Below are 25,633 nucleotides of genomic sequence, written 5' to 3' on the forward strand. Positions count from 1 at the left end.
AATATGCTGTTAGGGAAATTTTCGTATAAAGGAAAATGAAATTGTCATCAGAGATGGGAAATGTGTACGTAAAGTTTCGTTTAATAACAAATTGGTTGATTTATATCGTTGGAGTAGTTTAAATACTATTTATAAGGGTTGTTACTCAAAAAGGCTAATAGTTTTTTACTTGTAACGAACTTTGGTGATCATAGTTATTACTACTACTAATAACACTGGCACAACGACTACGGCACTTCCTCCAGTCTTCACGGTCCAACGCTCGGCGTCTCCATCCTCTCCCCTTAACTCCCGAAGATCTTATTCGACATCATCCAGCCATCGTTTGCGCGATCGTCCAGGCAGTCGCCGGCACGATTTGCGCACCCCTACTCTTCAAGCATACGCTCCAAGTGGCCTAGCCATCTGAGTCTAGCCCTTTTGACTTCTTCCACCAGGCTGGGATCTTCATAGAGCAGGTGGAGCTCGGTATTTGTACGGCTGCACAACACATTCTGCTTGCGCAGTGCTCCATATCTTCGGCGTATGATCTTTCGCTCCCACGTTTTGAACAGCCGCTCCTCGAACGGAGAATTATGCGATAAATTCGCTTTTCCGTTCTCCAATTGAGTAAATGTGATTTTAGTAGAAATTGGAGACTGGAGTATGCGCTATTTCCCGTTTTGGGGGGTGTTAATATCGATTCGTCGAGGCATTAGCTAGGAAAGTAGTTGTTTTCTCCTTAGACAAACGACAGAATACATTTTTGAAATATCAAATTCCGAAATTATTCCAGTGGTGAATAGTAGAAATCATTTATTTTGATATATTGTACATACTTCATTTATCATCGAAATCTATAATATCGGCGATTATGCTAGATTTCTACCTGATTAGTGGTTCGCAGTTGGAAGTGAGGATGACTCCAGATAGTTTTCACTGGGGAATATTTAATTACATGAATCATATATCGACGCCCTTCGATGTTGTTTTCAATTCAATTCTCAAGCCTGAATGCGAGTTTGTTATACCTCTATGATGAAGTGTAATAACGTCGAAACTAGTTAATAGATACAAACCTCGCCTTGCAATGGATGTTGGGGGATTGGGATGCTAGACAAAATTTTTTCAAATAAAAAACACAATGATAGTTAAATTATTGACTTAAACTAAATCTATAAAATTGAAAAAGTATGAACTGGAATGCGAATGAGCCGATTATCAATGAATATATTGCGGTATCCCATATATTCCGTTGATACAATGATCCGACGGCGATTCTATTGGGGAAAAATTTTGGCCTGAATATTTTGATCGTTCCATCCGAATTCGAATTTTTTTCAACTTCTTCCGATATCTGTCACGATTTTTAACCCAAGTTTTTGATATATCTTTCGATATATTTGTTTGGGTTGTTATTTCGAATTGATACGTCAGCCATTGAAATTGGAATAAAATAAATATGAATTTTAGTCATTTGTTCTAGTTCTACGTTATTATTTCAATATCTCCTGTTATCATTACAAACATATAAAAAATAATACTGCAAAGGTTAGAGAGATTTTGGCTGAAAAATATTTTTGAAAATCGAATTATTATAAATATTTTGAGGTTATGTTTTTGAACTTGTTTATTTTCGGATTATTATTATTATTATTATTATAAGTAGGTATATATCATTTTGGTATCGTTTATGTACCTCTAACCTTTTAATTAAATAAAACATTTATCTCAATTTTGTATACTTTTAAATAACATAATAATCAAATATTTTTATTGATAAAAAATTTATTTATAGAAAATTACAAAAAGAGTTTAAAGGAAAAAATAACTAAAATTTGATGGAAGTAGAACAGGGTCGATAATTTTTGAAACTAAAAATATTAAACCTATTAGAAAAGGCAGAGAATATAAAAAGAATGGAGGGAAAAATAAATTACGGGCGATCCGAGTTCGGAAAGTGGGTGAAGGTGAGAGAAAAACAAAAAATATGGTTTTTTCAATTTTTCTCATAAATTTGAGAAATGTGAAAAAAGTGTGACAACAATAGTTGTAGATATTTTAATTACCTACAATTTTACCATGTAATTTTTTTCTTTAGAACTTATAGTTTTGGCGGAAATGAAAAAAAAAACATTTTTTTACCATTAAAAATTCACCGTCACCCACTTCCCGAACTCGAATCGCCCGTAATTTATTTTCCCCCTTTTTTTTATATTCTCTGCCTATTCTCATCTTGCTATAATATTTTTTCCACTTTTCATTAGTTTCGATGGCTTCTGCACTGGTCTAAACCTAAATTAAATCAATTACATTCACATCATTCAACAATAAATAGAAATAATTTCAAGATATTACTACAATGGTTGTCTATCAATTATAACGTTTTTTTAATTTTTAAATACCATTTAATTCAATTATAAAACGTTGATATAAAATCTAGAACTGCTTTAAAAATTTTACCTAAAGTTAGTCCAATTTTCGTTAAAACTGCCCCTTCTTTATATCTTGAACTTAACCTTACTTCTCTTCACCAATTGATGCACCACATCTTAAGACATCTAAACTGATCATGTTTAAAAAAATTTCATTAGTCACAATTAAAGAATAGTTTTGAAGAAACTATAACGATGCTAGTGTTTGTACTAGTTGGTGTTTCGGTGGTGGTACTACTACTACTAGTGTACCACTTACTATAACATCTCGCTTTACTTGGCCAATCACATACCAATACCCTTCGATTAAATTGTAATATCCCCGGGCATTTCATCAGATATTTCTTTCCATTTATACATCTATAATAGTGACTGCAGCTCTGTTCGTGCGCCATTAGTACATCTTGTTCGTAAGGATCTTCTTTAATTGGACATTCGGATGGAATTGAATTTTCTATAATGTTCCAGTTGTCGTTATCTATATAGTAGTATTCGCTCGAACTTTCCCTTTCTTCTGGATAGCTCCTGTTACCACAATCGACGTTGTAGCTGTAATCGCAGTTCGATATTTCGGTATTAAATAATTTTCCTTCGTAACATTCTTTAAGTACTCTTACTCCGTAAACGTAGCGATAGTAAAGTGAGCATTCTATCTCGTGAGGTACTTGCTTCCCCTCTAACTCCACATTTTGGTTTGTTCGAGATGTTTCTGAAACGAAGAATGAACATTAAACTTCAAACTTTCCAGTAAGATAATATTTGTGCTAAAATTTCATGTATTGTAAAATGTCTTTAGTAAGTTTCCTTATAGCTCTCTATGTCTATTGAAGTACCTTGAGTGTTTTTAGTAATTTAAAATGTCTAAGAAGTTTTTCTTACTATGTCTGTTGAGGTACCTGGAGTCTTTGTACTAGTCCAATGTGTCTGCTGATGATTCTCGAGTCTTTTAGAATTCTAATATTAACGTAATATGTCTATGGAGGTTTCTTGAGTTCTTCTAATAGCTTAATGTGTCTATTGATAATTACTTAATCTTTCTAGGAGCCCAATATGTCTATTGAAGTTCCATGAATCCTTCTTAATAACTTAATATACTTTTTAATGTCCTTACAATATTTCTGATAAAATTATGATAAAAATTATGCTGATATTACGTAAGACTTTATAATATGGTAGCTAATGTAATTAATCTATAAGTCGTTCTAATAGCCTTATATGTCTTTTGAGGCTCCTAGAGTCTTTCTAGTAAGTAGTAGATCTGCTGAGGTACTTCGAGTCTTCCTAGTAGCGTAATATGTCTAGTGAGACACTTTCAATCTTTATTGTGGTGTAATATATCTGCAGAGGTTCCATGAGTCTTTCTAACAGCGTAAAAATATCAGTTAATGATTCATGAGTATTTCTAGAAGCCTACTATATCTACTGATGTTCCACGAGTCTTTCTAATAGCGTAAAAATATCAGTTAATGATTCATGAATCATTCTAGTAGCCTTATATTTCTTTTGAGGTTCCTAGAGACTTTCTAGTAGCATAGTATATTTGCTGAGGTTCTATGAGTCTTTATAACAGCATAAAAATATCAGTTAATTATTCATGAGCCTTTCTAGTAACTCAATAACTATGCTGAAGTTCCATGAGTCTCAATAATATATTATTATATTATTAAATGATTCATGAGTCTTTCTAGTAGCCTTATAAGACTTTTAAGGTTCCTAGTATTTTTCTAGTAGCATAGTAAGTCGGCTGAGGTACTTTTAAACTTTCTATTAGTTTAATATGTTTGCTGGAGTTCCATGAGTCTTTCTAATGGTGTAAGAATATAATTTAATGATTCGGGAGTCATCCAATAATGTAATATGTCTACTATAGTTTTATTAGTCTTTCTAATGGAGTAAAATGTTGAATGATTCTCTATATAGAACACATATATAATTTCTTATAACTTAAGTTGAATAATTAGATTTTTAAACATTATTTTGGATTTTCAAAAACTGTTTTTAAAGTTTAAATCATCATTTTACCATAAATGTGTAACACTTGACAACATATGTAAAATTTTAAATTATTTTTAGAATTTTATTTTTTCATTTGATTATACCAACAATAAATCACTCAATTTCATTTTCATTGGAATTCATACAAGATAAAATTAGAAGTATAATTTTTTTTCATAATTTTAAAAGACTTTTTTGGATGTTTATCAAAAGTAACAGTAGAAAAATTATGGAAAATAGTTATGAATCAATATAAACTTAATATATACATTGGGTGAGTAAATAAAAGTCGTTTTAACTTTTTAAAATTCCCTGGTAACATTCTTGAACGATATAGAGCTTAAATGCAACCCTACAGTAAAATTAAAAAATGAAAAAACTCTTTTCGTACATTTCTCTTTGTTATTTGATGATTTTATAATTTTTGAGTTCAATAAATTTCGCTTCAAATTATTCTATTAATACTTACTATTAAAAAAAGTTTTTCCAATTGCACCTCGTATCATAACAACTAAATATATGATCACTGTAACTTGCATATTATTTTTCTTTGATATGAAATGTAAATATTTTAATTCAATTCTAAATTGTCTACGTATACATATCGAAATATCATCTAGGAATGACCTTACAAAGTCAATGTCTTATCTTTATATCTTTATTGTTAACGAATTATTATTTATTACACCAAGCCGTGTTCAAACAATTAGATCCGCATGACGTTTGATATCCAAAATTCTTCATTCCGTAAATAAGTGGATTGTTTATTCGAAAAATACAGTTAATTGTTATTCTTTTTTTACAAAATTTTACTCCTGAAACGAAGTTCTGAATCCTGTGACTGACTTTCTACAATATTAAATTAATTATTAACTAAAAACAAACTGCATTCAGTTCGTTTTCTATTCAAATTAAATACTATAAACTAAGAAGCAAACATCTTATACTGATGAGGTCCAAATAGTCGAAACTTGTCAATATATTAGATAATTCTTAATCCAATTTTTCATTCTTGATGAATTGTCTTGATTTTAGATCTCTTTTAATAGTTGTTTTATTACCCTACCCTATCAAGGATAGTTTTTGTTTATTTTAATATTCTTACAGAGAATTACCAAATCCGTTATGCACTTATCAATTGTACCAAAGTTTCGTAAACGCTGTACAAGGTTGCAACACTGCAATAAGAAATTCTGAATCTGATCACGATAGACTGTTGAAGATGAGAGAAACCGTACAAAAACTTCCTCCGCCACATTACAGGTAATTGTAAATCCACTTTCAGATAAGGTTTGATTTTTAACTAGATTTTTTGTTTGAATTAGACTTCAGAATTAATGGTCGTGGTAGTGCATTTTCACCCTATTTTCAAAATTTGTTAATGAGATAAATTGTTCAAATTCCAATCCAATTTATTTGTATTTTTTTCCCAGGACTCTGGAGTATTTGATGAGGCATTTGGCAAAAGTAGCCAAGAATGGAGCGAGCACGGGTATGACAACTAGAAACGTTGCCATAGTTTGGGCTCCAAATCTATTGAGGTGCGAAGCTTTGGAAGTAGGTGGTGTGGCTGCTCTGCAGGGGGTTGGAGTACAGGTAAGATAAAACTAAAATTTCGTATCAATGTATTCGATATCGAAAATATTTGGTAATTTTGTTTTCCTATAATTCTAGGCGGTAGTGACGGAATTTTTGATCTGTTACACCGATCTAATATTCTGTGATCATTTACCTAACTTAGATCAACCGACTATGACCAACGAAAGTTTATTATCGAAGAAATGTCGACCTAATAGCCTAGCAATTTCGACACCAACAAAATTGATAACATTAGAAGAGGCTAGAAATAAACATTTACCAAATAAAAATGAAGATTGTAATTATATCGAAGTAGGTGGAGGACCAAAAAATCTCCCGAAGAAATACCATACTATCATAGAATTACCATCAGGTTAGTATTATCGATAAGAATTTTTAATACTACCATTTTACGTCATGATACCAATTAGTACTTACATTTGTGGAATGGCAACGTTGTTTTTTGATACGAGGAGTTCGAAAAAGATATTAGTCACTTGGAAAAAAATTTAGGAAAATTCATGAAAAATGGATTTTATGGTACATTTGATCTGAAAACTAACAAGATTTTTTAGTTTATCGAAAGCAAATACATAATAATCCATGAATTTTCGAAAATCTTCTTTGTAAATGAGTATTTTCAGTTTTTTTGTCAAAAATACAGAAATTTCGGAAAACTTTGACATGCTGGTATAAAAAATTCAATATTTCCGAAACTATTTGAGATAACGATTTATTTTCGACATGAATAAATTCAAAAAACGTGTATCTAAGTCACTGCTCATATTGAGTACTGAAGACCATAATTGTAAGAAATATATAGGGTTAAAGATGGACTAATTTTTTTTAACAAATATCACTATAAAAGTTTATAGTGTCTACATTTGTGGTATGGCAACGTTGTAATACAAAAAAATCCAAAGAGAAACGTGGATAGTATCATGAAAAAAATACAACAATTATGGTGATTATACAAAGCGAGTTATATAACATAAAGTTAGAAGTAATCGAAAATAAATTTCAAATTTGCTCTGAAAGTAGCAAAAAATTTTGTTTCAGGTTTTCCTAAATTTATCTAGGGGTTTATTAATACGAGGAGCTCAGAAAATATATCAGTTGCTCGGGAAAAAGGACGGGAAATTGAGAAAAATTCATGAAACTACTAACATTATTTCGAAAAAAATACATAATAATTCACGAATTTTCGCATACTTTCACTGTAAATATGTATTTTCAGCTTTTTTGTCAAAAACCCAGAAATTGGATAAAATCTGACATTCAACTATGTAATTAAAAGTTAGATCAGGAAATTAAGATCGAAAACTTTTTTTTAGAAACAGTACAATCGATAGGCATTAATATGCAATAACAAAAAATATATATTTTGTAATAATTTTTGGAAATTTTTTTATGAAAACGATGTTGATTTCAATCAATTACATTTTCTATCATCATTTGATTCGACTTTTTAGGTGCCAGAAAAAGAGGTCACACTAAACGGTCTCCATCGGGTTGGAGAATGTTTTTCACGAAATCTAGGAACCAAACTCAAGGAAACGTTTCCAAAAATCGAAAAGCTTCTACACCAGTTACTATGAATGTAAGAAAATTTCTATCTACAATATTAAATATAAAATAATTCTTCTTAAATTCTAATTTCTCACTATTAAATCCATAATTATATAGAAAATTTTATTATTTTAGGAAAAATTTGTCACGGAATCTGACCTGACCGAAATGAAAAGAAAATTGAGGTCAGTAAAATCAGCAGAAAGCTTAACATCAGGTCATTCGGAACCGGCTAGCTGCGAAGACGTTTTAGGACCTCTACATTCTTTACATAAACCTACCGGTCACAACAGGTATAATTTTTTTCAAAAACTGGTTGATTATAATAATAAAAATAACTGTAAGGTAAAGAAAAACTAATAGTGAAATGATAAAATAGGACAAGTATTGAACAAGAACTTTGATGATGTTAATCCTTTGCAGAGAAAAGATTTCTTAAAGTATATTATATTATTGGGGCTAAGGTGGTACAAAAATATCTTATTCTCAAAAAAAAGTCTCAATTCCAACAAAAAGTACACCATAAGAAATACCAGGTGGGAAGATAAAATTAATAAAAACTTCAAAATATTGGGAAATTTGAAGAAAAATTAGAAACAAAAATGGAGGCATATGAAAAATAGTTTAAAAGGAGGAAAAATAATTGAAAGTAGTGAATTCAATGAAAGCAAATACACATTTACAAATATTTACATTTTAACAGGATAAAAGCTTTGTGATACCTACTCAAAATCAGAAGTTTTCAGAACTGGAAGTGCCAAGAACCAAAACATTTCTAAAAATTGTAGTTTAGTGGATATTATATGGACAGAGAAACTAAATTTCTGTATATTTTCCCTCCCCTGTAACATCCCAATAAGCACACCACTTGATAGGAGAGGTCAAAGTAAACAAGAAAGAAGAAATTGCAAAAAAGTATCATAATATTCCGTCAACTTAAAAAGGACTATTTAAATATAAATAACTGTGATTCATGTTGTTTTTTTTTTCATATGGGGCTAGCATTAGTCAATTGTCCTTTTTGTACTGCTCGTTTAAGATATTATGGCTTATATCTTAACTCCATATTTTGTCTGGTTTTGTAACTCCCAGGACTTTTCTTAGTCACTTCATCTCCACTGCTGGTATTTCTCTTTTGAACTTCTCTGTTAGTATCTAGTTTCTACTGCCAAAAGTAAGAATCAGTACATAGATCTGTCTTCTGATTTCTTTTGTTTTGTGGTTTTAGTTTCAGCATTTAGCCTTTTTCTTACATGTAGTTATATACACCCTTCTAACCCTTATAAGTACCTCCATTTTACCTAAAATGCATTTTTGGCAATATATTTCTATTCCTAAGTATTTAAAATTCGAAAATTTGTGGTAAGTTCTTTTTCTCTTTTACCAAACCGTTCGAAATTGGCAGCAAAAGTACATTCTTATAGGGATGGACTAATTCCTGTACTTAACGGTTTTTTATTTGCTTCCTTCTTCAGGTCATCCATTAAGATGTTAAATAGTAGTGGGTTCAAAATCCTCCTTGTCGAACACCTTCATTTACTAGAAAATAACTTGTTGACATGTTATCGCTTCTCGAATGAGATTTTGTGCTATATTGTTTCAGTATTTCTTTTGGTATCCGATCGAAAGCTTTATCTATATCGAAATAAGATTTAATTGTTTTGTAGGTCAGTTTCCCATGATTCGTATTTCGATACACTTCAAAATTCACAGAACAATTCCGAAGGTTCCTTATTGGATCTCAGTGAAATTCAAATCAACTTCGAATTAGAGGAATCAGAAATGAGAATATTTTCAGAAGACGAGAGTCTAGTTAGTTCACCTAGGATACATAAAGAGGTTTATATATGTAAAAAATTGATATCAATATTTTCTAACTTATTTTGTTTTTAGACACAACGACGTGTCCTAACGCGAGCTAGACCAGAAGAATATAATAGCGCTACTAATTCGGTGAATCCCTCGCCTAAAAAACAACCTCGTGTTGTGTTATCTCCCGAATCTCATACGCGGAAACGAACACGATTAGAAGACCAACTATCCGATATTCAGTACATCGATTGTAATACTCCAGATAACGTTGTCTCCACTACGGCTGTGATACACCCATTTCCAGAAAGTCCCGTTATCCAAACGAACAAACTATTCGATTCTTATCAACCTAAAAATAAATCTCCAAGAAACTCGGATAATTTAGAAAAATCCGGTAAACGACAATCTTTAGATATAGAAAATAATACAGTAAAAAGTGTCGTTCCCAAATCGCTCACCGATTTGGATCTCACTCAATCGTATTTAGGCTCCAACAGTTTATTAACAACTCCAACGCCTGATTCACCGGTATATAAACAATTAGGCGAAAGTAGCGCTAATACAACACCAGCCATTTCTCCTACTTACGATAGTTCTTCGGAAAGTACTTTCCAAAAAACTGAACTGAAATCGCCTACTTCCAAAACTCACAATTACGAAAATATCAAAACTACTATAAGTATAACTTACAGATCGCCGCCGCGTAGTACTCCAGCGTCACCTTTAAAACCGCCAATCGGTAATATATACGAAAACGTGATATTAAACACAGAAAAAGTTGATATACCCACGTCTACAGCTTCGCTACCTATACAAGAAGCCAGTTTAACCGTAAACGGTGAATATACAACCGACAGACCTAAAAGTCTTAGCGCTTTAGAAGATTTAACGTCCGTTAATGATTCTACAATAAAAAATAATTTAAGTTCCGGCGCTGTTTGTAATACCAGCGAACAATATTCCCTCGGTAGCTACAACGATCAAAAAACTTTTAGTTCAAATCAATCCAGTACATCTAATATCCAATATACGGCTAGTATCAGCTCTGCCCCTTATCATCATCACGTCGACAATTCGGATCGTTTCAGTCACAGTGATCTAAGTCTAAGCGAGGTAGTAGAAAGTTCCTTAGACAACTTAAGCACTAGTCAGACTTCGCTTAGTTTTCCAGCAAGTCCTTCGAAAAACAGCGCTAGTCCTAATGTTAGTCCGACGCAGATCTACGATTGTTCCTCGCAAGAAATATTAACACCTCTCACTCCAACAGAAACAAAAAATACCAGCGAAGGTCTCAGCATTGAAAATTTAGAAAACTTACCGCCGGAAGGTGAGGAATGTCCAGTAAATTTAATCGAATTCAGTCCTACAGAAAGTAGATTTAGCAACAACGATAAAAGAAAATCTGATGAAACCGAATCGATTGACGATACATCTATTTATCAACAAGTTAAGTACTTCAGAAGATCCGTACACGAGGTGAACGCCTTATTGGACGGGGAAAACGAAAAAATAGATGAGGATCAAGAAAAAAACGGATTATTAGTAAAAAACGAGTGCCCAGAAGATACTTACGACTCGTTAGAATCAGAAAACGTTCATTTATATGAAAATATCGATGGTGAAAGTATGAGGAGTGTAAATGTATATGAAAACGTAGAGATCAAGACTGATAAAGAAGAAAATGAGGTGAATGATTCTGTTTGTACAGTAGCAGATAAGAAAGAAGAAGTAGATATTAGTAGCGCGCCTGGTGATAATCCAGTATTACATTTAGAAGAATCTGATGATAGTACAAATATCTCCAATTGTCATAGGTAAGTTAATTATTAAATCGTTTCGAAAAATATTATAAATCTATTTTTAGGTTAATGAAATTTTATGAAAAGGATAGTTTACCGCCTTGTTTGCGCGCCAGGAATCTCAAACATCAAATTAAAACGCGTTCTTTGGACGAAGAAGCGTTCGAAAAAGAATTCGGTACGAACCGCAGTCGAAGAACTTCTTTCGATGAAAGAGTCGGTCATAGAAACAATTCATTGAGCTATAAAACGAATTCGCTGCCTAAAACGTTGAATCAACCTAAATCGTTACCTTTGGACGACGGTAAAGTCGATTCGTTGCATTTGGCACATAGTTCGGAAAATATCAACACAAATTTAAGTGAAGAAGAACAACAGAAGAAGAGAGAAAGGATAGAGAGGTATAAGGAAGAGAGAAGGAGAATTTTACAAGACAGATATAGGTAAGTTAATTACTTTTTACATAAAAATGATCATCAAATGACATTTTTAATTGAAATAGTATCGTTTTTATGAAACTAGGCACTTTTATAAATTTTTAACTTAACAGACAAGAGCTAATACCAGACATTTTTTTCAATAAAACTGTTTCCTTGAGAGACATTATCGAATTTTGGAGAGTTTTAATAACATTTTCCCAGACTATATCTTAAACTGTTTTTTAAAGAAAACAGTATCCTGAAAGATTGTATCCTTATACAGTTTCAGTTATAACTCTAATACTGTTTTATAAAACTATACTCTAGACACACTTTCTATAAAATAAAAATATATTAGAATTTACCATATAAAAATGCATCCCAAACATTTATTTTTTGTTAAATTGTTTGCTGTTTGTACGAAACTTTATCATAGACACATTTTTCTATATATTTGTTTCCCATAAACTTTTTATATAAAACTTATCAGATATTTTTTTGTATATCTGTTTCCTAGATACTTTTATAAAACTTCTTGGAAATTTTTTCAATAAAACTGTACCAAAACATATTTTTGTATGAAACTGTATCATAAAAACATTTATAAAACGTTATAGACATAGTTTTCATTGAAACAACATCATTAACATTTTGTTCTATCAAACTATATCAGGCACTTTTTTTTATAAAATTGTATCCCATACACTTTTTTATATAATACTTTTTATATGATATTTTCTGTAAATTTGTGTTCTAGATCCTTTTATAAAACTTTGACATTTTTTTCAATAAAACTGTATTATAACATTTGTTTTAATATGAAACAGTATCATCATCACTATTTTTCTATGAAACTGCATCCCAGACCTTTTTTATAACAAACTTTACAAAAAATATTCTCTTTATATATGTCTCCTAGACGTATTTATAAACCTTCTTGAACATTTGATTCATTAAAACATTTCATTTATATAAAACTATATCCTAGGCACTTTTTATAAAAAAATTTTCAGGCATTTTTTTATATATGTAAGGTAAACACTTTCATAAACCTTTTTTTAAATAAAATTTTATCCTAAACACTAGAACTATATCATAGACATATCTTTTGTATAAAACTGTATGCTAGACACTTTTTATAAAAAAACTTTTAAAACATTTTCTATATATCTGTATCTAGACAATTCTATAAACTTCTTAGGCATTTTTGTTTAATTAAAACTGTATCATAAACACTTTTTTATATTTAGCTCTATCATATCATTTTCTATAAAATTATATCCTAGACACTTTTATAAACCTTCCTAGACAGTTTTAAAACTATTCCTTAAACAATTTCAGTAACAACACTTGGAACCTTTTAATGAAACTGTGTGCTAAACACTTTTTTTATGGAACTTCTTAGACATTTTTTAATAAATCTTTATTCCAGGCATTTTTTCTAATAAAACTTCACCCTAAACACTTCTTATTCATAAAACTGTTCCTTAAACAATTTCAGTAACAACACTTGGAACCTTTTAATGAAAGTATATGCTAAACACTTATTTCTATGAAACTTCTTAGACATTTTTTAATAAAACTGTGTCTTACACAGTTGCATTAACAACATTTTTCAATAAATCTATCCTAGTGACTTTTTTAATAAGTTAATACTAAATTATTTTAGTACTAATATCTTTCTAGACACTTTTTATACCTAGACATTTTTTATTAAAACTGATCTAGATATATTGTAAAGGGAAAGAGTAAGAGTATTTAATAGAAGTTATACCCCAATCTAGAACATGTATTCCATACAGTGTGTTCAAAAAGTGAAATTACAGTTTAATAATTTTGTTTTCAACAGCTTTATTCAAAAAACAGTGTCAACTTTTTTCTTTCTGGGAACCTACAGAGAACATACTATGACAATATAACTGATCATACTTTTTGAATCCAGGTCGGAGTCGTTCAAAGAAGACAAAGAAGTTCTTCTAACCCGTCTACGTATATACAAACCCAAAGAAGAAACCATCGAAATATCGAAGATCGTCGAGGTCGAGCGTCCGCCGCGCCATCGAAGACGTAGCTCGCGAAGCGAAGACAGCGACGGTCAAGAACCTCCCACCAAGTTAGAAGAATCTTTACGGTTGGACAATTCTTCTAAAATAACCTCGAGATTCGAAGAAGACGAAGAAACCGTTAAAGAAAAATCGGACTCGACGACGTTAGTTGCCGATAAACCGAAAACGATGAAGGAAAGTTTGAAATCTCGAGCGGCGATATTCGAACAAAACACACAAAAAATCTCCCCGCCAACTAGTTTAATTATACAGAAGAACAGACCGTTGAAACAAACCAAAAATATACAAGATGGTAGAGAAAAATTCGTAAATTCTTTAGAGAACCGTGAAAAGTTAAATTCCGTAGAATATCGGGACAAATTGTACGGGAGGATAGAAAAAAAGGAGAGTTTGGATGAGGAATTGAAAGATTTGGATTTTATTAGACATAAAAGAAGAGACGGTGAAATTTTAAAAGAGAAGAGGCATACTTTCGATACTAGGGAAAGGGAAACAGAAGCCGAAAGGTTGAGGAGGATTAGTTTGGATAGCAGAAGCCCAAGGTAAATCATTAATTCCTATTTTTTCCAAAAAAAATTACGAATTTTTATATTTTATTTATATTACATCAAAACGCATTGATAAAACATTTAATTATTCACCTACCATATTATACATTTGTAATCAGGATTCATAGGACTATTTTTCGGGCAATTATATACTCGAGAAAATTCCCGGGAGTTGCTCAAAACTCCGATAACTCTAAAAATACCGGGAGCGTGAACGGATGTTTTGATTCGACTTTTGGCCGCTTCGACGCGTTGTTGTCCGCACCAAACTTGTGCGAAATTTAAAAAAAATAATTGTCTACCGGTTATATTGAGGTTAGGTAATGTTTCGTCCGCATCTGGGTGACGTTCTAACCAAGTTTCGTACGCTCTGAAAGCTTGTTTTAGTCCACCGTTATCGGCTATGTTTTCACCTTGCGTTATAAATCTGTCGAAAACGAATTTCGTATAAATACCAACCGAATTTGAAAATTCTTTTCGGGAAAACAAAAGTGGGTAAAAATTCTTATCGGGAAATATTCCATGAAAGATTTTATGCTTTGTAGTTTTATTTATTGGAATTGTCTAAAAAATTTTTCTCTGGGTTTAATTTGGTCAAAAATTGGTTAATGTAGTCAAAAATTGGCTTATCGAACATTAGTTAATGTAGTCAAACATTGGTTAATGTAGTCAATAATTGATTCATGTAGTCAAAAATTAAAAATGTAAACAAAAATTTGTCTTTTCAAAAATTGGTTAATGTAGTAAAATTGTCTTTGCCTTGTTTGATTTGTTCATATCTTGGCTTCTTGAGTTTTGTCAAAAATTCTCTTTTATAGGGTTAATTTCTACCAAAATTGGCGTTTCATTGAATTTTCCGAACTTCATAGGTTGAAAATTGACTTTACTCTGTTTAATTTGCTAGAAATTTGTTTTTTCTTCTTTTTTATCAAAAATTGGTTAATAAAAAGTTTCTTTTTGAAATTAATTTGGTCTGAAATAGGCTTTTTTGGATTTAATTGATCAAAGGTTGGATTTTTGAGTTTACTGTGGTAAAAAAATTGTCTTTTATGGCGTTAATTCCGTCAAAAAATTTCAAAAGTTTATTTGGTAAAGTAATTGGTTTTCTTTTCAATCTTATTAAAAATTGGCATTTTCGAAAATTGATTTATCAAATTTCACTTTAAGTTTAATTTGATCAAAAATAGGCTATTTTTACTTAAGATGACAAAAATTGATTTTTCTTTTATTAACTCTGCCAAAAATTTGATTTTAAAATTTAGTTATTCCACAACTAGCTTTTCTCAATTCAAATTAATCAAAAATGACTTGTTTCTATTTATTTTGATAAGAAATTTACTTGATTGAAAATTGGGTTTTCTCACTTTAAATAGGTCAAAATTTGATAATGATGATAATTAATTGACAAAAAATTCTCTTTACTCAGTTAAATTTGATCAAAAACTGGTTTTTTGAGTTTAATTCGGTCACAAATTGTCTTTTATGGTGATCAAATATTTATTTTTCTAGATTCAATTAATTGAAAATTGGCATTTCTCCATTCAATTTGATCAACAATTGATTTTTAAAAATTTGATTAACCTAAAATTGGCTTTTTGAGTTTAGCTTTGACGTTAATGGCTTTCCTGAGTGTAAATAAGTCAAAAATAGAATTTCATGATGAGCTTATATAATTTCATTTTAGTAAAAAATAGCTTTACAGTTCAATTTAGTCTGAAATTGGACTTTTCAAGTTGAGTTTGAATGAAGATTGTCTTTTTCTAAGTTTAATTAGGTCAAAAATTGGATTTTTTAATTTAATTTGATCAAAAATTCGGCTTTTTGGGTGAATATTGTTCAAAAATTGCCTTTTCCAAATTTATTTTTTTCAAAAATTGGCTTTTATGAAATCAATTAGTCTAAAATTTCAAAAATCTAAATAAAATTGAAAAAAAAAATAATAACTAAATAAATCAGAGCAACAGTTTGACTTTCATCTAGAATATTCCACAACCCAACAATTTCACCAAATTGTACAAGCTCCGCAACTCTTTTGAATACTACCAGAGAGCCTTCTACAAAGTCTGGGTATGTTACCTCCTACTGAACCTACTTGAGCATACCAATCCATAGATTAGAATAAAAAAAATAATGATTACACACCCATCTAAAGCTATATGTATATCCGGCAAAACATATTGTCCATATTGTTCAATCATACATTGGGATCTTTCATAAAATTTCTCAATGGAAGATTGTCTCCACCACATGTGAAGATTTCCTTCGTGATCGAATAGTCTACCTTTATCATCGAACCCGTGTGTGATCTCGTGTCCTATTACTACCCCAATACCACCAAAATTAAGTGCCTTTGGAAAATGGCGATTATAAAATGGTGGTTGTAACATTCCTAAAAAATTGTTTCAACTTTTTATTTTTTTATTTCGATAAGTATCACAATTTAAATGCAATAAATAAATTATAACATGTTTGGATGATGTATTTGAACTACTTTTGAATTTGAAGATTGTTGGTTTGGAAGATATGAGAAAATTCATAAGAAAATAGATTATTTTTAAACTTATAATAATAATAAAATAACTTGAAATAAAATTGTTTAAACAAATCTGAATCCTAATGCATAGAATAGAATGAATGTCTGCTTATGGTACATTTGAACTATTGAACTACTTTTGAATCTGGTAGGTAGTAGATGCCGTAGATGGTAAAAAAACCTAGAAAAAAATTTTACGACAAAGCAATAGAAAAAAGAACTTTCAGGATAAACAATGGAAATCGAAATACCTGAGAAGTGGTAAAAAAAATTAACTAACGTTGTTGTATAGTAAATACTGATTTTTGAAAAATTTTTACCTGCCGGAAACATAATTTGATTTTTATTTCTGCTGTAATAAGCGTTCACGACAGCAGGTGGGGTACTCCATAGCGTCCTATTTACAGCCGCCCCCATTCTTTTTTGTTCAATTTGTGTAAGGTGTCTCAAAAATGTCAAAACGTTTTCGAAAAAATACTTTTCGTGAACTTCAACGTCGTGGTATCTCATATCAAGCAAAGTTTCGTTTAATATAAAATCAGGAAAACCAATTTTCAAATCCATGTAGTCCAATTTCATGTTGGCATAATCTTTGGTGTTATTGTCTAACCAAGTGTTTTCCTAGAAACTTTAAAATAGATTCGCACAATAATTTCCATGTATATAGTCACCTGTAGGGTTATTTTGAACGCGTCTTGTAATTGTTTGGTCATTTTAATTGTGTCTGTTTTGCTGCTCTTATCAAAATATTTTTTCACAAACAGTGATCCCAGTGCCATTCCCATGTTGGAATTTACCTGCGTAACACAAAACTGCCATCTCGGTGGGCTTTTTTCTCTACCAAACAAGATGTAATAAAATCTTTGCTTGGCTTCCAAAAATCTAAAAAAAATTTTATAATGAAAATATTAAAAAAAAAATATTCATAGTTTCCATCCTTAAAATTACTACTCTCTTTGTTATTTCTAATTCATTTAGCTATTAAAAAAATTGGGAAATAAAAAAATTTATATAAATATAAATAATTAAACCATGTAATTATTGTTAGGAGAGTAATGCAACTGTTAAATAAAATGAAAATACATGTCAAAAACTTGGCAACGTCGTAATTAATTCTATGAATAATAAACATGACAGAACTTATAGGTTAGGGTAGTTAAGAAGACAAAATTTAATTAAAAAAATATTGATAATAATTTTCTTTTGAATAAATATCTTGATTCATAATTTTATTTTCAGTTAAAAACATGCATTATGTAGTTAATCAATTATATCGACCATAGAAATATGAGTTTCTTGATTTGCTATGTTGCCAAGCTAAATTATATTTCATAGATGATGGGAAAATTTTTTCTACTATCAATATTTTGATCATAAAAATTTATTAATGTTTTTATTTTAAATGTTAGACACAAGTTGACAAAATCAGTACCTGTTATCCAAATTATTAGTCCTATGTCTGACGAATCTCCATAGAACGTAATTTTGCAAAACCCTAGATTCGGTATTACTCATCAAATACGTCAATTCAATCAGGAATTTTGTACAGTAACACGCCACCGGCGTCTTCAAATTAATGTTCCTACCCAGAACGATATCGAAATATTTTTTCCAGTCGAATTGCGGAAAGTATAATGTCAAAGACGCTATATCGGTTCTTAAATATATCTCAGATATGTTTCTTCGTTCTTCGGAAGATGCCATTATTGTAGCGAGTGCCATTTCGAATTTTATTATTTCGTCTACGTCTTGTTCTGCCGTTTTAGGCGATGCTCCCATTAATTGGGCCACCGTAAGAATGAATATTCTGTATGCTTGGATGTATTTTATGTTGGATTCTTCTAAGTAATATTCCCTACAAAAAAATCGAGACTTTTCCCACAAACATTCCAGATTTATCGCTAAAAATCTTCTACGTAGTGTACAAAATCTGGAAAGTTGATGGGAATAGTGTTGATTTTTTTTAAATCAATTAATTTTAATTAATATTGTACCATATTCTACTTTTTCTAAGGACTAAAAGGATTGGTACCCTTATCTTTCACTCCAAGGGATTTTCCACTTTAAAAAAATCCACAATTTTCCCACCAACGTTCTAGATTTATCTCGGAAAATCTTCTAAACACTGTGAATGAAGTTAGGAAGGACGAAATATCCAGGAAGAGATGAACTAGAGATGGAATGGGATGTAAACAGCTACCATGAGAAGGGAACATCAAAATTAGTACCGTATAGTACTTTTTAAGTAACAAAAGAATTGTTACAACGCCAAGAAGCGTTCCACCTAACGTCCACCACGATTTGAACACATTTGTATCGTTCCACTCAAGGCAGGGGATCGTCTCGAGCTTGACGTCACTGTTTGTGATCGGTTCCCTACAAATATTGGTGGCTTAGAACCAGCGGGCGGTACTTCAACAACAGCGATTAACACAATTCCTCTTTACAATACTGAAACTGTCATCGAAGTGGAAAAATACAGTTATATTCATCAAAAACACCGCTATAAGTTCAAGCAAATTCATAATGAGTTAAGTTTGACCTCGCTACGTGGAAAATATTTATTTCAAACTGTTGGCTTTTACCAAGCCGCCATATTGGGATCCTGCAGAGGTCAAGATGTGCGCTCCACATCTATTTTATGTCAACGGACGTGGAGGGGTTGTTAAGTGGAACATATCCCTTATTATGAAACCGATGACGTTTGAAACAACTTTTAACTACATGCTGTCATATGTCAAATCAATGTGACAGTAAAAATGAACGAGCTCATCCTATTCAAAGCAGAGCAGTACTTCTAATTAGTATTTATAAGTACTTATGAATAAATGTCGAGAAAATCCGGCAACAACGTGTCCAGTTGGAATGTCTACATGCCATTATAGTGAATCAAAAATGAATTTTCAACATATACTAGAAAATCTGGCAACAACGTATCCAGTTGTTATTGTGGTGAATAAGAAAATGGATTTTCAATATTTATTACGAAATCTGGCAACAACTTTTCCTGTTATGTTTAGTTTATGCACCAAAAGATATTCTCAACACGTATTATGAAAATCCGGCAACAACGTGTCCAGTTAGAATGTTTACATGGCATCATAGTGAGCCAAAACGAAATTTTTAACATATATTAGAAAATCTGACAACAACTGGTTCAGCTAGAATATTTTACATGACGTTGAAGTGAACCAGTAAAAAATTTTCAATATATATCAAGAAAAAGCAACAACGTGTCCAGCTACAATGTTTATATGACAGTGAACCAAAAAGAAATTTTTAACATTTGTTAGAAAATCCGGTAACAACGCATCCAGTTATTGTGGTTACAAGACATTAAAGTTAATCAAAATTGGATTCTCAACATTCATTAGGAAATCCGGCAACAACGCATCCAGTTATTGTGGTTACAAGACATTAAAGTTAATCAAAATTGGATTCTCAACATTCATTAGGAAATCCGGCAACAACGTGTCCATTTAGAATGTTTACATGCCATTATAGTGAATCAAATATGAATTTTTAACATTTATTACGAAATCTGGCAACAATGTGTCCAATTATTGTGGTAACATGACATCAAAGTGAATCAAAAGTATATTTTCAACATTTATTACGAAATTGGCAACAACTTGTCCAGTTATGTTTAGTTTATATGATATTGAAGTGAACCAAAAGATATTTTCAACACGTATTACAAAAATCCGGCAACAACGTGTCCATTTAGAATGTTTACATGCCATTATAGTAAATCAAAAATGAATTTTCAATATATATTAGAAAATCTGGCAACAACCGGTTCAGCTAGAATATTTTACACGGCGTTGAAGTGAACCAATAAGAAAATTTCAATATTTATCAAGAAAATCTGGCAACAACGTCTCCAGTTAGAATGTTTATATGACCTTAAAGTTAACCATAAAGATTTTTTTTAAAAATGTGAGAACATTCACTGGATAACATTTAAAAAATCTTATTTTAGAAATGAATGAAAACTACTCACTTTCCAAAATTGACCACGTCAAAGCGCGATGCTGCCAAATATTGTATAAAAAAATTATGGATTTTAGAAATCAGCTCATAGTTTTAAAACTGAATTTTCTAAAAATACTCTCAAAAAGCCAACAACAAATTTGCTAGAAAAAATTTCAAAACTACAAATTTTCAAATGTTTTTCAATTTTTTTTTTCTGAATAATACTCTTCTGAAAACAAATACTCCTCGATCAAATGATACTTTAAATTTAAATAAAATAGTATATTGGAAACCTAATGGCGAATTGTTGGATATCTTTAAGCAGAATTTTCAATACAAATATTTACCTCGCAGGCAAACCTAAAGTAGTTTGATCAATATGCACAATATACTCTTTAGAATTCTTCATATCAGGTCCAACCCATTGAGCTATCAATATATCATTATTCAACAGTCTCAAAGTTGCCAGCAACCATATTATATCGAAATCTGGTTTCTTCCATTTCTTTTCCAAAATAGGCCAACGACCTAATTCCGCTAAAAGATCTTTCAAAGGTTCATCTCCCCTTTGTTCCAAGACTTTTTCGTTAATGCAAGATTGGTAGAATAATCTCGCCTTCACCACTGCGCTAGATAATTTATGTGGCAGAAAGTCTTTGTCTATGAAACTTTTTGTTTGGAAATATAATGATGTGGCAGTTGGTGATATTTCTTCCTTTTCTGTTAATAAAGCATGTAGGGTTTCATCAAGATTTTCCCTCACCTAAAAAGTAGACGATAGAAAGTATTCTTCCATTGTAGCATATGGCATCGGAAGCTGGATACACCGGTTGATGTTTATTCAGTAACCGAAACTTATTTGCAACGTTTAATCATCATCCAACTTGAATTTACTTGATTCTACTATAAGAACAGATACCCAGGTAGCAATATGAAACTTAATAAGATTTTTAGTGCGTTATAAAGTTCTTAGACCTTTTGTTACCTGTATTTTAACATATAATATATATAGGCGTGCGCCAACTCGTAATTTTGACACCCGCCATCTTCTGTTACAATGTGCCAACTCGTGATCGTGGTTGTCATGAAGATTAGACAACTCTAGACGGAAGATTATGCAGCTCGGGATTTCAATTATGAAATGAACCTAACCCAACTTATCTTCATCGGTATGACACTTTGCTTTACATCCTTCTACTGAGCAGCAACAAAGAATTCTGCCACTTTTTGTTATCTCTGCTTTCATTTTAATTTAGAATCATTAATTTCCATAAAATATACTACTAATCACATTTTTAACTTGTCACAAACACATACGCTCTCACACACACACACACACACACACCACGAAGAATGAAGAACAGAGCAATGAATTTATTTTAATTTGACAAAGTCTCTGGGTAGTCTCTTTCTTTTATATGTTAAAAATTCTTTTCTCTAATCGGGTTTTGTTTAGTACCTACCTAATGTTAAAAAATTAAAATATAAAGGATTTAGAAATTCTAGACGTTACTTTTTTCACTTCACAAGTGGATTAGGTACTAAATTCCACTTTTAATAAATCCGTCTGGAATTGTATTGTGTACTCGGACTACCTTTTCTTCTTCTTCTTCTTCTTACGTTAGGACTAGGTCCTGTATTTTCATCAAGGGTTTGCCAGGAGTAGTTGGGATGCTGAGGACCAGCTTTCATACCACCTTATAGGTGGTCGTCCAGGAGGTCGAGTTGTGTCTGGTTTCTTTTCCTTTGCAATTTTTGCTAACCGTTCATTTGGCATTCTCTCAACATGGTCTCTCCATTATCTTCTGAGGCTCCTTGCCCATCTTATTACATCCTGAATATCGCACATGTCCCATTTTTCTTCCGATCGAGTAACGTATGTCCTGTTATTGATCTCAGAGTCCGCATTTCTGTTGTTCTTAGGAGCCGTTTAGTGGTTGTGTTCTCCGCTCTAGTTTCTATTGCATATGTCATGACCGGCCTTACGCAATACACTACCTTTTCATTTACCTGAAATCTCCCCGTCCCAAGTTGGCGTATGAATTGTACTGTGTACTCGGACTACCTTTTCGTTTACCTGAAATATCCCCGTCCCGAGTTGGCGTATCCAACAATTTTAATGGCGAATTTATATATTTCCCGCCTGTTGGCTATTCATCTTTAGCCTCTTCTACTGACCTCTTAAATTGGATACTTTAGTTCACAATTATTAAAATGACATTTTCATCAATAAAATTTCAACTTCATACTTTGATATATGACAAGGTCGTCGCCGGTCCGGACTAAGCCTCCGCGAAAAATCTTCAATAACAAAGGAGAATCTCTGAACGGTATTTTTAGCGACCTTGAGTGAATGCTTCGGCTAATTACGTTTACGTCATCCAAACAAAAACACTATGAAAATAATGAAACTATATCTTATTTCGACCAAAAATTTTTTTCTCTTTGTTATTTTTTCCTAGATTGTAAACTATGACCTAAATTATTTATTATTATTAATACCATTTCGAATATATCATATGTAGCTCGATCTGGTGGTATGCTATAATGAGTTTTCCAATTTCCACACGCGTACTCGTAAAAATCGATACAAGGGTCAATATTAGTATTCATAAATTTTCTCATTATTTCACTTTGTAAGTTTCTAATTTGTTTTGTGCTAAGAGATGAATGCCATATAGGCCATATCCTAAAATAAATACCATATTAATGATTATTACATTCAGATTCGGTGGAATACAATAGTCAGTCATAGCAACTGACTATAGGAAATTCTAGACGACTATGAATCTCCAACCATTTTGATGCACAGTAACCAAATGACTCCTGCGACCGTTAATAATAAAGGCTTGAAGCCTTAGGTCACTGATAGAGAATAGTGCATGAGTTAATCTAAGCCCGCAGCACTAAGCAATGAAACTACTTGGTGCACAGAATGCTTCAGGACGAATAACTTGACTGGAGCAGGCTTCTACAGGAGTGAAAGTTAATTCACCTCACTTGAGAAACATGCTACCATTTTCCAAGCCGAGATAATCGCTGTGATACTTAATCGACGCCATAGAAACACAGTAATCTCAATCTACTCAGTCACCAGAGCCACCATACAAGCTATAATGACTAAAACTGTGTGCTATAGGTTTTTGTTCTAATGCGAGAAACACGTGAAGGATAACAGCAACGTCCTGCTCCTTTGGGTACTCGAGCAACAATGAGGTTGATTCGCTCGCCAAATTGGGATCAGCAAATTCACCAAAGGTTCCAAAAGTCTTGCTATTACATCTATCAGTAATCTATTCGCAAAGATACTCTATGGTGATGGACGGTATGAGACAACTTAAGGCGCGCATAGTTATGTCTCTCTCACCAATCAACTGCTTTTTTTAAACAGGCGCAACATTCGATTGGTGACCGGAAATGGTCATTTAAGATCTTCATGTTATAGGCATTACAGAAGATTAGGAATGTCACTGATGCATGGAGGAGGAATCAACTACAACCACTTAGACATGTTTAACAGTTTGCCTAGTAATGTTAAAAGAATAAAGCCAAGGTACTTTCAAAGTACATTGACCTTTGATAGTTTTGAGACGGGCACTATCAGACGTTCTGTAGTCGTAATGGTTCTTGACTGCACATTCGGCTGGTGAATGGCTTTTTGACTAAACGCGATCATATAGGACGCTATCTCCATGCTACAGGGATTACAGAAAGTCCGAAATGTCGCTGGTGCATGAAGGAAGAAGAATAAACTGCATTTGAAGCACTCACACGTGCGAAGTTCAGACACTTAGGCATCTGACCGCCCACTGTTCAACTATGAACTATTTTAAGTTGGATGTTCATCTCCAATTTAGTATTATCCAAATAGTTATAAACAAGGATCCAAAAACAAGAAAATGTTAAATTTAAGAACAAAATTTTGCCACTTATATACTGAAAAAAAAAATACTCACTCATTAGTTGACATTTTTTCTTTATTAGTTTTCTTGTCGTTTATATTTTTATTCATATTTTTCGTTTCGAAAAAATTTTTGTCTACCTGCAATTTATTTTGTACTTTCTGTCGGAAATCACGTTTTTTATTGGTACTTTCATTATGCAAAAAAGTTCCGGTAGAATTGTCAGTTTTATAATTTTTTGGTTGCGCTTCCTCGAAATATTTCCTATATAAAATATTGTTTTCGTAGAAACCTTTCCCTGAACTTTTCGAGAAAAAATCCCTTCTAGGATCGTACTCTTTATATATATCATCTCGGCAATAGTCGTTTGCTCGTTTCTTTTTCGTTACCTACGATTATATGTTCAAACAGATTTGTATAAATAGATAATATCGAGGAATGGATTTTAATTTTTTCACTTACTGTGCTACAAATCGAATCATTCGTATATACTCTGTATTCGGGTGCGAAAATTGTTTTTATATCTCTAAAAATTTCCCTTCTATCTTCATCTTCTTGAAGCATATCCGCCTGGTCGTATTTTTTAATCGAAATCGGACCGTTGATACATTTTAAATTCGTAGCGGACAATACGGAAAGTATTATAAGAAGAAGCAGTTTACAGAACATTGTATAATAAAGTATATGACAATTAAGTGAAATTTAACCTCAAAAAGTACTTGTACTATAAACAAACTTTGATTCCTATTTATAAAAGGGCAATTTTACCTATTTTTGAGATATTTCTTTCTTCTTCTTTCAATACATATCCACTAGTGGATTTTCCATTTCTTACAGTATGTATTTTGGATTTTATATAGTGTAGGCCTGTCCACTGCCTGATGTTTCGCAGCCAAAATATTTTCTTCCTTCCGATCCCTCTCTTTTCGATTTTACCTTCGGTCAGTAGGTGCACAATATTATCGGTAAACTTTATATAAATTTTTCATCATTAAAATAATAATTGACACAGTCTATAACATT

The 25,633-nt window shown here is 31.7% G+C and overlaps 2 protein-coding genes across 5 annotated transcripts in view; one reads left to right on the forward strand and one right to left on the reverse strand.

Annotated features, from left to right (window-relative positions):
- LOC130442839 (GTPase-activating protein CdGAPr) overlaps nt 1–25,633 on the forward strand; it is a 97,284-nt gene that overhangs the window by 66,418 nt on the left and 5,233 nt on the right. For all 3 annotated transcript variants that reach the window (XM_056777203.1, XM_056777204.1, XM_056777202.1), the window contains exons 8-16: nt 5,517–5,672; nt 5,843–6,005; nt 6,084–6,360; nt 7,460–7,587; nt 7,692–7,849; nt 9,224–9,395; nt 9,450–11,182; nt 11,233–11,610; nt 13,529–14,194. In XM_056777203.1, coding sequence (XP_056633181.1) covers nt 5,517–5,672; nt 5,843–6,005; nt 6,084–6,360; nt 7,460–7,587; nt 7,692–7,849; nt 9,224–9,395; nt 9,450–11,182; nt 11,233–11,610; nt 13,529–14,194 — 3,831 coding nt within the window. The remainder of the gene's footprint in view (nt 1–5,516; nt 5,673–5,842; nt 6,006–6,083; nt 6,361–7,459; nt 7,588–7,691; nt 7,850–9,223; nt 9,396–9,449; nt 11,183–11,232; nt 11,611–13,528; nt 14,195–25,633) is intronic.
- LOC130442840 (protein obstructor-E-like) lies at nt 1,828–16,375 on the reverse strand. Of its 2 annotated transcripts, none has more exons than XM_056777207.1 (2): nt 16,343–16,375; nt 1,828–3,123 (listed from the first exon to the last, which is right to left on the reverse strand). In XM_056777207.1, exons 1-2 carry the CDS (start codon nt 16,344–16,346, stop codon nt 2,570–2,572), a joined length of 558 nt encoding a protein of 185 aa, XP_056633185.1. In that variant the 5' UTR covers nt 16,347–16,375; the 3' UTR covers nt 1,828–2,569. The 2 variants fall into 2 exon arrangements, with proteins under 2 accessions (XP_056633185.1, XP_056633184.1); XM_056777206.1 differs by lacking the exon at nt 16,343–16,375 and adding an exon at nt 4,879–5,014.

This window comes from Diorhabda sublineata, chromosome 4 (assembly GCF_026230105.1).
Source record: "Diorhabda sublineata isolate icDioSubl1.1 chromosome 4, icDioSubl1.1, whole genome shotgun sequence".
Lineage (NCBI taxonomy): Eukaryota > Metazoa > Arthropoda > Insecta > Coleoptera > Chrysomelidae > Diorhabda > Diorhabda sublineata.

What these genes read in the sequence shown, in the direction of transcription:
- LOC130442840 (XM_056777206.1), bottom strand. Translation starts at nt 4,948, where the DNA reads ATGCAAGTTACAGTGATCATATATTTAGTTGTTATGATACGAGGTGCA. An exon ending in TGGAAAAACTTTTTTTAATA is followed by an intron (nt 3,124 to 4,878) that starts GTAAGTATTAAT and finishes TCTTCGTTTCAG; the next exon opens with AAACATCTCGAACAAACCAA.